Source organism: Suillus fuscotomentosus, assembly GCF_016647785.1.
Source record: "Suillus fuscotomentosus strain FC203 chromosome Unknown F5891scaffold_11, whole genome shotgun sequence".
Classification (NCBI taxonomy): domain Eukaryota; kingdom Fungi; phylum Basidiomycota; class Agaricomycetes; order Boletales; family Suillaceae; genus Suillus; species Suillus fuscotomentosus.
In genome coordinates, this window is record NW_024539523.1 from 1,093,372 (window position 1) to 1,106,038 (window position 12,667).

Consider the following 12,667-nt stretch of genomic DNA (forward strand, 5'->3'; position numbering starts at 1 on the left):
GCTTTCGGTTGTACCATTATTGATTTCAAGTTGAGGTGTTGATATTTGTATATAGCGATGTCTTCGGTACTCTAATGGAGTCATTTCCCGGTCAAACTCAGTCCTCCTTATCCTCCACAGGAGTTCGGCTATTTAGTCTCGCTTCTCTGAACAATAGTACGCCTGCTATAGCTGCTCCGGGGCCAAACGCCACTGAGGATAGTACGTGCCAAAAGAAGAGAAGCACCATTTCCTTCACGCTCCGAGTGAACCAGAATGTCACAAGAAAAGTCGACCCTATCGCAAACACCATGTCCCACTGGATGACCGCAGCGACTCCTTCGGGTAAAGACAACGGACGCTTGCTCAGTGCCAACTGTGGCACCAGGACCTTCTGGAATTTTTGAAAGTCAAAGAAAAGCGGCCACGTGTAGTAGATGTGGAAGACAACAGAAGTGACGAAGATGAGACCATACATGGCTTGGGTGATAGCATAGCCGGATTCCACGTGACGGGAAGAAGGACGAATGATGAGGTATACGAATTGGGCGAGCGCCATGATAATAGGGTAGCCTTGCCATAGTGCAGTGGATGTGAGATCTTGGAATATAACCATGCACACCGTTGGAATAATGTAGCCGGCTATCAGAGCAAAAAGTAAAGCTTGTGCACTGCCCTGAGTGATTTTTGTTGCGCGGCCTTTGACAGGGTCACCAATCGCCGCACCGCTCAGAATGAGCGCTATATAATAAACTGGCATGATGGCTGCAAAACTGAAAAGCTGGAAGAGGACTCCGACGACAGCAGGCATGCGAAGGAAGATGGAGCGCTTTTCACGTGCAGCCTCGACGAAGGGTATCATTGTCACTGCAGCGAGGGTAGTCATGAGCTCTGCTACGAGAGGTCGGTATGCAGGGTCTAGCAAGGCATGAAAGAACGCGACAAGTGCGCACACGCGGTAATCGAGGGCGGGATAGCCTGTATATGCTAGGCGCAAAGGGTACCCTTCCGTTCCTATTGGGACGTTGCAGGACTGGTAGGCAAGTTGCAGTCCTGTACCACTTTGGTACAGGTGACGCTTAATCACAATTTGTGTCGCAAGATATCCCATTGGGATGAAGATTGCGATAGGTAAGACACCCCCTGACGATCATCGTAATGAGCCAACAGTGACTAGCAATTCTTTAGCTCAACTCACGAAGAAATATTTTGGATGCCATTGTTGCAGTAAGATATTATCCTTTTCATTACAAGCAATTAAAAACGCAATGGAAACGAATAATGTTAACGTTGAATTACCTTTCCACCGTCAGCGTCTGCACAGCTGAAGCGTCGAAGCTAACTGTCACTGAAGCGTTCAAGTGAACCAAAGTGGAGATGCACGTGTCACTTGTTGTCACAATTAATACGAATGCGTGTCATTAACGTGTGTGTCACTGAGTACTTATTTGTACGCGAATAGGCGTCGCGTCGACGTATTAACCGCACTACTCGAAAGATTAGGTTGTCCCAACAGAATTTTGGCCATAACAATCCATGACTAGTCCTGCAATCAGCTGTCAGGTATCGAAGAAACATGTCTTACTGTCAGAGATCTTGGCAGTGACCTCGGTCATGCGCAAGAATTCACGGTGGGCATCAGGAGCTCATACACTCACAGCAAGAGACTCCGCATTAGCAAGAGACCTCGGCCTGCGTAGGTCAACACCTAATACAAACATACAAAAGAATGGAAGGCTTTCTCAAGAAGCAGATCTGATGGGTGGCTTCCAGCAGTTGAAACGTACGATCTGGGATGTCGATGGTGGGTATTTCCTCGCTGCACATGTATACTAATCTTCAATCAATTTAAGCAGATATCGATGCGCTACCTCTACCTGCACTTATTGGTCCCTTCTTTGCCCTAATTCGTTCACCTCTGTCTAACGGACCTATAACGTCTGCTGCACTCTCCGCCCTCCACAGCTTTTTTGTCTGCAACCTCATATCTGCAAACTCGCTATCTCTAGAGTTGGCGCTTGTCGAACTCAGTAGCACAGTTTCACACTGCAAATTCGAAGCTAGTGATTCTTCAGGAGACGAGGTTGTTCTCCTGAAGATCATGACTGTGATACATGATTGCATTGTCACAAGTAGTGTGGGTCCGTTCCTTGGAGACGTCGAAATTTGCGAAATGTTGGAGACTGTCTTGACCACAGCATGCCAAATGAGGCTGAGCGGTGCGTTACAGCCTCTGTTCAACCATGGTGATCGCTTACCCTGCATGTCTCAGAAATTCTGCGGCGATCTGCAGAGTCTACCATGGTTTCTATCGTCAGGACCATTTTTGGGCGCCTGCATACTCTTAATCCTACTGCTGAAGAAGCTAGACTCCTGAATGAGGAGGAGCCTCAGCATGGGGAAATCAGCATGTCTGTGTCTGCTAATGTCACTGATGCTGGTGATTCCTTGCAGGTATCAGAAGGATTAGCCTCGTCCACACAGCATAATGCAGTTTCACTGGAAGATCCCGAGCGTTCTGCAGCACCTGAAGTCGAGGGCTCATCCCACGCACTTTCGCCACCACGGCCGTGTAAGCCACTAAATCTAATTATTAACTTCCGTAAACTCATCATAATGTAGATGGTCTACCAGCTCTTCTGGAACTGCTTCGTGTGCTTGTCAACATTTTGGACCCCAATGATCAAGTTCACACCGATTCAACGCGCCTGACTGCGCTTGGAATTCTCAATGCTTCTGTCGAGACGTCTGGAACAGTTATGAGCGACTATCCTTCTTTGTCAGCTCTTATTCTTGATCCTGGATGCAAATATCTTTTCCAGCTCGCACGCTCCGACAATTCTTTGGTTCTACAAGCTGCTTTACGGACTATCACGACAGTATTTCAGACCATGCGAAAACACCTCAAACTTCAACAAGAGCTTTACCTTGCCTTCAGCATCGACAGGCTGGCAGCTCCTCCGCAATTGAAACCAATAAGCTCCAAGAAGAATAACCCTACATCTCCACGTCCCAGCACCCCTGCAACTGGAACTCCCATCCTAGGACCAGTTGATACTGAGCTTGAGCTTGATAAGGGGAGTCCAGTTCCATCACGACCCCCTGTTCAGCCGGCCCGTGGCGATACCCGCGACTTGATGTTGGAAACTCTCAGTCAACTCTGCCGGCATCCCAGCTCTATGGTTGACCTCTACGTCAACTATGACTGCGATATAAACTGCGAGAATTTGTTTGAACGCTTGATCGAGTTTCTCACAAAGGTCGGTCGTCAGGCAAAACTTGCGCGCTTGTCGTTGAGATTATTGGCGATTCAGGGCGTATATCCATGGCAGTATTCTTCGGCGTCGGATGCACAATATTTACATTCCCAGTATCTATGTTTGGATCTGTTGCTTGCATTCGTGGATGATATGACAGCACGAGCTGAGGGTGTTTGTATATTCACTGTCCCGCATTGTTCAATGTTCTGATGTGCTTTCAACTTTCAGCGAAGTGAACCATGGCCTTCCGTGAGTACTCATTGCCTCTATTCTCGATTATGCAGGTCATGACACAATACAGGATTTTATTTTGCCAGATTCATTGATACAAGACAAATCTAGGAAGAAGCTTGTTCTTACTGGAGCAGCACGGTTCAACTCTAAACCAAAAATTGGCGTCGCATTTCTTGAGGAGAACAAGCTCATCTACTCCGACCTCTCCCCAGAGGTATCACGAACGCGCAGTCTTGCTATCTTCTTGAAGAGCTGCACGCGTTTGGATAAGCGACTGTTAGGAGACTATATCTCAAAGCCAGATAATTTGGAACTCTTGAAAGAGTTTATTGGGCTGTTCGACTTCAAAGATGTATGGTGATTCCCATCTATAATGTTCGTCGCACTGATGAGCAATTATGTTGCGTAGAAACCAATTGCAGACGCCATGCGCGAGATGCTGGAAACCTTCCGACTTCCTGGAGAATCTCAGCAGATCGCTCGGATTACAGAAACTTTTGCCTCAATCTACTTTGCATCTGGTCCAGGTAGAGCCCTGAAATCGAAAGTATGCGACTGTTTGTTCATTAAATCACAGCGGAAATCAAGACGGAAGATGCGGTCTATGTATTGGCGTACTCCGTGATCATGCTCAACACTGATCAGCACAACCCGCAAATACGAGTCAGGCCTTTGCACTTCTTATGCGCTTTCTTTATCTTACAAAACAACAGAAACGCATGTCGATAGAGGATTACCAGCGCAACCTGAGAGGTGTCAATGATGGTACTAACTTCTCGCCCGAGTTCTTGGTGGGTGGCTTTCTGCTGTTGAAGATCTATGGTGCTCACTCCCAGCAGCAAAGCGTTTACGATTCCATACGCAAACGTGAAATTGTCATGCCTGAAGAGCATACTGGCCAACTCGGCTTCGAGTACGCCTGGAAAGAACTGCTCACCCGTTCACGACAATCGGGTAAGTCGATTGTGCAGAAATTGTGGTTGTAGACATAACTAGATCTCCCATAGGTCCGTTCTTGATGTGCAATTCGGCATTGTTTGATCTTGACATGTTCAAGACCATTTGGAAACCATTGATATCTGCCATTGCTTACGCATTCATCAGCTTTGACGATGATTATGTTATTCAACGGGCTATTTCTGGTTTCCGTCAATGCGCCACGCTAGCAGGTCATTTCCACCTTCCAGATGTTTTCGATTTCGTGGTCGTTTCGCTCTCGCAGGCGACTAGTTTATTATCTGAGAATCTGCCGACACAAGTTCCTAATTATCCAGTGGTCGAAGTGGAGGGGCAGTCGGTCACAGTCTCATCGTTATCGGTCAAGTTTGGTACGAACTTCAAAGGCCAGCTGGCAGCCGTCGTGCTTTTCAATATCGTGAATGGAAACGGAAATGCCCTGCGCGAGGGCTGGACGCAAGTAAGTTGACGCGACAGGCAAGTATTTCCTTTGCTAAATCTGAAATACAGATTTTTGAAATGTTCCAAAACCTGTTTATGCATTCACTACTCCCCACACGCATGCTCCAGATGGAGGACTTCTTGGGCGGTGTCACGATGATCCCCCTTCGCGGCGGCCAGCACTCGCGACCGGCGCCACGAAGTGATGGGGGTTTGTTGTCGACGCTATCCTCGTACCTTATGACACCATACGGTGCTAGCTCAGAGAATCTCGTTCCTGAAGCTACGGATACAGAAGTAGAAAGCACGATGTGCACTATCGATTGCATAACATCATGTCGGTTGGATGAGCTTTATGCGCAGACTATGTGAGTCTCATTCAACTAATGGGCTTCCTTTTCTCAAAAATTTGTCAGACAACTTGACTCGGAGGCGCTCGTGGCTGCAATCCGAGCATTGGAGGCTCTTGCTCATGAACGGACAATCACGAAGTGGAAGCAAGAGTCCGATGAACTGACCACCGCATTCAATACATCATCCGCAGGAGATGGCACATTTACTTTACCTTATGATCCTGCTTCCGTTTTTCTTCTCGAGACTATGGTCAGCATAACTTGTCAAACCTCGCGGTACATCGAGGACTTATGGCACGTATCTTCATCTTTATCGAAGATCATTTCTAATTTCTACTTAGGCCAATTCTATTTGAGCATCTGTCGGCATTGTTATCGGCATCTACACACTATAGCGTTCTACTTATTGAGCGTGCGGTCGTTGCATTGCTTCGATTGTGTCAAAAGGCAAGTCACTTATCCTTATCTCCACATAGGCCTATGTAACTGAATAGCCCATGTAGAAAACACTTCGAGATCAAGTTTACGTGTCGCTCGATTTGATCGCCGGGCTTCCCCCAATAGTAGCCAATTCCGTTGCCGAACAAATTGTCGCAGGCGTGACTTTGATTCTTCAAAATCGTGATATCGTTAGGTACCATCAATATTATCATACCTGCTTATCTATCGCTCACAGATGCCAACAGCTCGCAAACCGAGTGGAACCTTGTCTTCGCAGCCCTTCGGTCAACGACTTCCCATCCAGAGGCTGCTCGTTCAACATTCGACTTGGTTTTGAGTTTTGTCACAGATGGACAGTCGCAGTGGATGACACCGGATAACTTCAATGGTCTGATCACAATCTTGGATGAGTTTGCAAACTCCGCCGGTCAGTCAATCATGGTTCCTCAGAAGGGACGACGAGTACCTTCGCAGCCACCACCCAAGTAAGCAATTTTTCCCTATCATAATCTGCTTACTGATCTTTATCCAGCGCGCCGCCGATCGAGCGCGGGAGGCGATCGATCGATATCATTTATGATATGAAAAGGTTCATCGCACCTTTTGCTGAGTCTGCTAGTCTGCAAACGGGTCAAGGTACGTGAGCGCTCGCAATCACAAGTCATTCTTGACAGTTGCCACGCAATGCAGTCTGGCGCCAATACTGCCTGCCTTTGGCGTTGTCGTTAGGCAAGCAGTCGACAAATCCCTCACGACTTGTTCGGCACACTGCTATCAGTCAACTTCAACGTCTGTTGCTTGGCCCTCGATTTGTGTATGACGAAAACGACCATGGTCAAGTCGAGGAGATCTTCAATAGTATCATCTTCCCCCTTGTTGATGAACTCCTAAAACCCCAAGTACAACAATTCGATCCACAGGGCATATCAGAGACTAGGTTGCGAGCCTCAGCCTTGCTTTGTAAGGCATTTATGCACTTTGAGGTCCGGGAGGATCGCACGAAGTCAGACATCAGAATCTTGTGGATCGAGATTCTGGATCTGCTAGACAGGCTTATCAATGCCGGGAAGACCGAGCAGCTGGTAGGCCTTCATTGATGTTTCACATGTCGTTTGGTTCTAATGATCCTAGTACGAGGCCGTCTCGGAATCTCTCAAGAACGTGGTTCTTGTGATGAATGCAGCAAACATTCTTGTCCCACCTTCCCAGGAAGACCAACGTGACGAACATCAACGTACCTTATGGACAGCCACGCAAGCCAGGCTAGAACGTTTTCTGCCAGGATTTCTGACAGAAGTGATACCGACTCCACAATTGCAGTTGCCGCCCCCAACGCCCGTTCCAAGTTCAACCTCTGCAGTTCCTGCTACGGCACCTTCTACAGCGTAGGGCACATTTACATATACACAAGATTGTTGCTGCTAGAGTGATTTAATCAAAACAAGACAAAAATTGGTTGAGAACATCAGAAGAATTTCATTTTTGATGTTCTGCGATGTTGGTCGTTAAAATGCACGGATGCCTTACACGATAGATCTACTAACCTGACACGCGCATAGATAGCTAGAATTGCAACTATCGGCGCAACAGTATACCCGACAAACCGCACTACTGGCGGGCTATGGGAGGTCGCCCAAGTAGACCACGCGCCTCCAAGGTAAGCAGTCATCAAGAGAAGGGGGAATAAGACATAGCCGGACAGCCTGCGAAACGTGTTAGCAATCATCGCTGGCATTCCCCTGACTGCCCACGTTACCTGTGGTATTTCCATAACATCTTGGCCTTCATACCGCCTCCAAACGCTGCACCTCCATACCACACGCTTCCTCCGCCAAGGATCACTTGTCCCACAAGCCACCCGACGGAAATAAGTCCGAGGGTCTGTGTCAAGGTAGTCAGAGAATTCAGAAATAGAATAGAAACAAGAGTCTACCCCATGCCACGTCGCGAAATGTCCATGTCCTTCACTGAATTTGTGGATCTCGATCGCTAGGGTTCCCAAGGCGATACAAGGGAAGCCAACGGCAAGCATCGTTTTCTGATGTCGTTGAAAACCAGCTGCTTTAGTTTTGGGGTGCGCAGTTGGTTGGAGTGTCAGGATCCCTGTAGACGAGTACTCAAGTGAGCTTATGCTTTGAATGCCAACGGCCGAATACGCACCATAGGTGAAGCAGCCGATACCTAAGCTCTGTAGAAGCGGGTGGACGGGGAACCACCCCGCCGGTGTAGGGTTGTTGGTGAACACGATGAACCAAGTGACGCATACGAAGATCTTCCAAAGGAAACGTCCACTCAGGGGTCAACTCCTCACACGATATAGGTTATTCGCCTCACCAGCATGGAAGCCTGTCATGACGCAAGAATGAGTAAAGATGACGGGGAAGCACACGAGGGCATGCACGCACGAGTGCTCCATAAGCAGCGAGTTTATCCCCCCGGCGTTCCTCGGATTTGTTAGCGCTGTCAGAGCCCATGGTTGGTGTCGGGAAAGGCAGATGCTCCGCTGAGGTTTCTGGTTCACCGCTGGTGTCCAGGAGTCTGTACTGTTCTTCAGATTCTGTCAGTTCGTCGGACGTATGCTCTGGCATGATGGAGGGACGGTGGTGAAACGCGCAGTTTCTACTATGTAGTATGTGGACACTTACTAAAAGTGTGACGTTGGATGTCGCAACCAATTCCAGTGCATTGGCAATACTAGGCTTAGTACTAGTCCGGTAGTGCCACGTAACTAGTGCAGTTGGCGCCAATGAGTCGCAAGCACACCCGAAGACCAAATCATTGTGTGTGCAATTGCAAGTAGTACTTACCGAATTATGTAAAAGTCTTAAACAGCCTAGTCATAACTCACTGATCTAAGAACGATGTAAAATTTAAACGATCACTCATGACAAAACTGAAAAACTTCGATGAAATTATAACACGACATTATTCCATTATTGACCACAATATTAGTGAGTACGTATAGCAAACAAGCAAGATACAACAAATATGGACAGTGACATGATGAGCGATCACGGTGCGTAGAGAACATGAATACGACTATAGAATGCAGGAGAGAAGGTTAACAACAAAAAACATTCCAGGCTATAATCACAACAAAGCAATTTATCAAATAAATGCACACACCGACGGTCGTTCATGAAATAATTTAACGGCCTTCAAGTGCTGGCCAAGAGCCCTCCGCTTTCCACTTATCCACCACTTCGCGGAGCGCGTCGTGCGTGAACTGTGGACGTACGAGCTTGTATCCGATGACTTTCTTGATTTTGCTGTTGTTATAGGAAAGTTTGCGCCGTGATAGGGCCCAGTGGTCCATATAGGCATCGAGTGGGGTCTGTACAATCGGAGGATTGGATGTCTGAAGCATTTCAGTCCAGGTACCAACGTGGTGCTCGTTGATTTCTTCGACAACGTCGTCGAGTTTGAGCTTCGAAGAGTCAATAAAGCTTTGATAATGTAGTGTAACACAAGCGCACCTTTGCCATGGCATTTTCAAAGAATGAGTAAAACTCAAACGTCGTGCCGAAAAATTCTGTGATCATTGACCCTCCCTTAGCCATAGTCATCTCTGAGTCGTCAACCTGCGTAAAACATGAGAAAATGTAAACCACCAAGTTAGACCTTACGTACCAAGTTAAAGACAGGTGCTACGGGTTGCGCATCAGGTATGCACGTGCCCTCGGTATCCTTGACCTTGGTTCTGTCATTATGAAAATAGATTTTCTCTCCCGCAGTTAAATTTGCCTGCTGACGGCCAAGTGAGGCTATCCACTTGGCACATGCCCATAAACCGCCTGAAACATCATCTATGTGTACTGTGTTGACGCCATCTTTTCCCGGGCCCCATCTGAAACGGAGATGAGAGGGTTTTGAGCGGAGGAAGAGGTCTAGACTCACGGTGTTTTCATCGGTTTATTCATGTAACCGTAGATGGACGCAACGGTGATCACTAGTGGATCTATCAAGAACGTTAATCTCGTGTCATGAAAAAAAAGCGAGGAAGATAAATTTACAGAGTCCGAACTCGACGTAAGGGCCATATACAAATCCAATTCGCAGGACGACAAGAGGAAGGCTGGATAGCAAGTCAGAAATAACACATTAGGTAAGAAGAATTCAAGAACCTACTCATCAATAGAAGCTAGCATTCGAAGAGTTTCATGCCACCAGACATCTAATGGTCGCACAGGCTTGACATCTTCCTTCTCGTCATGCGGACCCTTGTCTGAGGTTTCATACACGGGTTGCTGTAGTCGTACGTAAGCATTGACTTTTCTACGGGCAGCCTCCAGACCGATGATGCGAGCGACGTTGAAAGTCAATTTGATGGCAATCTAGAATGGAGATGAGAAGATTGGTCTATTTTAAAAGTAGAAACAAGTCGTACAACTTCACTGCGGTCATGATTGATCTCACCGGTGAGATCGAAGACGTATGAGTAGGGTGCCTTGCCTGGCGGGGGATCGAAGGCAGACGCTACCACAGCTTGAAAGAGATAATGAATAATGCAGTGAAACGTAAAATGAGTACATACAAGGAATGGTTAGATTAGCTTGCCGATATTCAACATCGGGTTGAGCCAGGACCTTTGGGAACTCTGCGCCCAGATATCTAAGGAATTGCCGATCAAAACGAGAGGGACGAAAATGTAATAAAATTTACACACGTTGTGGGCGGATTAACGGAGAATCTATCAACGATACGAAGGTGCTATTATGGATAGATGGAACCGGTGAGTGAGATGAACTATCGATGAGAACCAATCTGAGAGATCTGACATACCGAAACGAGTCTCTCCCCCTCAGGTGGGACAAGTAATGCTGCTAGTGCTCGTGAACATGTATTTAGACCACCTGTACAAGTGAATTTGAAAAAAGTAATTGTGAGCGGCTTGGGACCATGGGCAGTAGTGATAGCAGTTACCGAAAATGATAGCACTCGGCTTTGAAGACATGTAGTGGACGCTGCTGATGAGGGAGAGGAGAGGGAGAGTGTGGCGTGGAGGGATGATTAGTTTCACTGACAGCGATTTCGAGATTAGGGTGATTTATATGCCAAAGTTTTATACCATGTTATTACTGTACCCGACCGCGTCGCGGAGGCAACCTCGAGAGAAAGAAGTTCCCTTGCTCTATTACGTAATATATAAACTTTCATCCGATGAACCATAAATTTAAAAAAGGAACCGCTCCCCAGAATTTTTTAGTCATCATCCAACTAGCACTCTTACTTGCTTAGTAGCCGTTACCAACTACTATTAGTAGCATTATCCACATGCACCTGCACCGCAAAACTACTTCCTCACCGACATTTTCGCGGAAGAATAACGTAAATTACAGCAGGTACCCGTACCTGACCATCTAGGCCTACACGTTCTTCACAGAAAAACATAAGTATATGTTTTTGGACAATTTATCTAAATAATCAGGGTCACTAAACTACGCCGCGATCGATCAGTGACTCGGCGAGCCCACGGTCGGAGCAATTTTCACGTCAAAACCACCCTATCTTATGTACAACCATGAATGATTCCGTAATTTCGTTGCCGCCGGACAGTACTGACTAATAGGACATTATGGGAGCTTGTAGGCACAAGTAAAACCCTCAGGCGCGCCCAAACGTTTATTATTTACTTTCTGCGCGGAACGGATATATTCAACGCTATCTGTAAGTCCGAGTCCGTGTGGTCCCTTTAATCTTCTCGTCCCATTTGTTCCAGGCGCTCGTACACAGAAGAGAAGTCCTTTTGTGCCAGATCCGGTCGATGCCTCAACGTCTCGGCATAGAAATTCTGTGCAGATTTCCCTAGTGGCAATGGGCTGTCGGTAGAGGCCGCGACATCAGTCGCGAGAAGCATATCCTATACGACATTCAGGAAGCACATCTTCGCCGCCGGAAGTCTAACTTGCCTTTAACATCAAAGCAGTCGCAAATCCGCCCTCATAATTACGTTCGCATGGAGGAGATTTGTCGGCAAGCGAATACGGTACCGGATTGTTGACTGACGAAGCCCAGCAACCGCCGGTAGAACTGTTGATCACCCCTGCAAGTATGCGCGGATCCAGACCCAGCTTCTGTCCGAGCAACATTGCTTCCCCGACGACAATCTGTTGCACTCCAAGAACAAGGTTGTTACATATTTTCGCGCCAAGACCAGCGCCCGATGGTCCACAATGGATAATGCGAGCGCCCATGTGGGTGAGGATCGGCTGCGACAGCGCAAAAGCACCCTCGGTTCCGCCAACAAGAAAAGCCAGCGTGCCCGCTTTGGCACCTGTGACGCCTATTTGGATAAAGTTAATATTATCGTACGTGTAAGCAGGGGTGCGGGGGCAATGAATAACAATAGCACGTACCACCCGATACGGGTGCGTCCACCATTTGCGCCCCTGCAGACGTCACCTCCGCCGCAACGCTTCGGGCAATTCCAACATCTAGCGTTGTAGAGTCGATGAAAAGAGAGCGCGCCAACTCCGCGGCGCTCAGAGACTGCAACGCAGGGATGACCCCGTTTGCTTCAGAATAAACGGTCTGGACCTGAGGCGAGGATGGAAGCATCGTCAATACTGTTTGAGAAGCATGCACTGCCCTAGATTCCAAGTGGCGATGTCGTAAAGGGGAAGCTACGCGGTTCGAATGTAGGAATGGGCTTACTCTTTGGGAGTGAGCACAATGTCGATGTGTGCCCCAGGAAACTGGGCCATAAAATTCTGACGGAAGGTAATCGCACTGGTTGGGAGCGCGTCGCACACGACAAAGCGGGTATCAGGTGATTCTGCGAATGTCTTTGAGAAGAAGTTGAAGGCCATCTCTGAGCCCATTCGACCAAGACCAATGAATGCAGTGCTCTTGGCACGCATAGCTTGTCGCTCAAGCGACTGAAAGACTCTGGCAGTATGTCTCATGGTGAAATTTGTCAGAGCTACGTTCGGGAGAGAAGTGCAGTAGTCAAGCTAGTCAAGGTCCGACTTACCCTCGTGATCATTTCAAATCATGCGGGGA

General features: G+C 47.7%; 5 protein-coding genes across 5 annotated transcripts; 1 reads left to right on the plus strand and 4 right to left on the minus strand.

Moving 5' to 3' along the window:
• Positions 1-97: 97 nt before the first annotated feature.
• On the minus strand, positions 98-1,363 carry F5891DRAFT_1171272 (uncharacterized protein; the record flags this gene model as incomplete). Its single annotated transcript, XM_041365537.1, has 3 exons — positions 1,279-1,363; positions 1,178-1,219; positions 98-1,122 (listed from the first exon to the last, which is right to left on the minus strand). Exons 2-3 carry the CDS (start codon positions 1,197-1,199, stop codon positions 98-100), a joined length of 1,047 nt encoding a protein of 348 aa, XP_041229682.1. The 5' UTR covers positions 1,200-1,219; positions 1,279-1,363.
• Positions 1,364-1,422: 59 nt separating this feature from the next.
• F5891DRAFT_66869 (uncharacterized protein) lies at positions 1,423-7,190 on the plus strand. The gene is made up of 20 exons (XM_041372713.1): positions 1,423-1,783; positions 1,836-2,198; positions 2,252-2,551; positions 2,602-3,239; positions 3,294-3,410; positions 3,468-3,488; positions 3,541-3,825; positions 3,883-4,000; positions 4,051-4,136; positions 4,187-4,264; positions 4,313-4,427; positions 4,481-4,890; positions 4,941-5,239; positions 5,288-5,518; positions 5,566-5,671; positions 5,728-5,858; positions 5,911-6,150; positions 6,198-6,301; positions 6,356-6,747; positions 6,797-7,190. The coding sequence occupies exons 1-20, from the start codon at positions 1,516-1,518 to the stop codon at positions 7,052-7,054; spliced, it is 4,560 nt and encodes a 1,519-aa protein (XP_041229683.1). The 5' UTR covers positions 1,423-1,515; the 3' UTR covers positions 7,055-7,190.
• F5891DRAFT_1185070 (uncharacterized protein) lies at positions 7,131-8,253 on the minus strand (the record flags this gene model as incomplete). The annotated part of the gene is made up of 7 exons (XM_041366517.1): positions 7,131-7,155; positions 7,210-7,368; positions 7,422-7,546; positions 7,599-7,768; positions 7,826-7,937; positions 8,000-8,011; positions 8,071-8,253. 7 exons carry the CDS (start codon positions 8,251-8,253, stop codon positions 7,131-7,133), a joined length of 786 nt encoding a protein of 261 aa, XP_041229684.1.
• A 302-nt stretch (positions 8,254-8,555) lies between these two features.
• On the minus strand, positions 8,556-10,777 carry F5891DRAFT_1016630 (uncharacterized protein). Its single transcript, XM_041360954.1, has 11 exons — positions 10,589-10,777; positions 10,448-10,518; positions 10,332-10,375; positions 10,200-10,276; positions 10,053-10,150; positions 9,794-9,999; positions 9,679-9,740; positions 9,563-9,623; positions 9,296-9,512; positions 9,142-9,246; positions 8,556-9,092 (listed from the first exon to the last, which is right to left on the minus strand). The coding sequence occupies exons 1-11, from the start codon at positions 10,617-10,619 to the stop codon at positions 8,814-8,816; spliced, it is 1,251 nt and encodes a 416-aa protein (XP_041229685.1). The 5' UTR covers positions 10,620-10,777; the 3' UTR covers positions 8,556-8,813.
• Positions 10,778-11,173: 396 nt separating this feature from the next.
• Positions 11,174-12,640, minus strand: F5891DRAFT_1016633 (NAD binding domain of 6-phosphogluconate dehydrogenase-domain-containing protein). Its single transcript, XM_041360955.1, has 4 exons — positions 12,320-12,640; positions 12,022-12,254; positions 11,575-11,948; positions 11,174-11,525 (listed from the first exon to the last, which is right to left on the minus strand). The coding sequence occupies exons 1-4, from the start codon at positions 12,568-12,570 to the stop codon at positions 11,358-11,360; spliced, it is 1,026 nt and encodes a 341-aa protein (XP_041229686.1). The 5' UTR covers positions 12,571-12,640; the 3' UTR covers positions 11,174-11,357.
• Positions 12,641-12,667: the final 27 nt, after the last annotated feature.

Bases quoted from the DNA above. Each gene is read 5' to 3' on its own strand.
- F5891DRAFT_66869 (XM_041372713.1), top strand. From the start codon at position 1,516: ATGACTAGTCCTGCAATCAGCTGTCAGGTATCGAAGAAACATGTCTTA. The intron at 2,552-2,601 runs GTAAGCCACTAA...ATCATAATGTAG, and splicing joins ACTTTCGCCACCACGGCCGT to ATGGTCTACCAGCTCTTCTG. The intron at 3,411-3,467 runs GTTTGTATATTC...TTCAACTTTCAG, and splicing joins TGACAGCACGAGCTGAGGGT to CGAAGTGAACCATGGCCTTC.
- F5891DRAFT_1016633 (XM_041360955.1), bottom strand. From the start codon at position 12,570: ATGAGACATACTGCCAGAGTCTTTCAGTCGCTTGAGCGACAAGCTATG. The intron at 12,255-12,319 runs GTAAGCCCATTC...CTTGGAATCTAG, and splicing joins ATTGTGCTCACTCCCAAAGA to GGCAGTGCATGCTTCTCAAA. The intron at 11,526-11,574 runs GCAAGTTAGACT...AATGTCGTATAG, and splicing joins CGACTGCTTTGATGTTAAAG to GATATGCTTCTCGCGACTGA.
- F5891DRAFT_1016630 (XM_041360954.1), bottom strand. From the start codon at position 10,619: ATGTCTTCAAAGCCGAGTGCTATCATTTTCG. The intron at 10,519-10,588 runs GTAACTGCTATC...TCACTTGTACAG, and splicing joins GCCGAGTGCTATCATTTTCG to GTGGTCTAAATACATGTTCA. The intron at 9,624-9,678 runs GTAAATTTATCT...CGTTCTTGATAG, and splicing joins TTACGTCGAGTTCGGACTCT to ATCCACTAGTGATCACCGTT.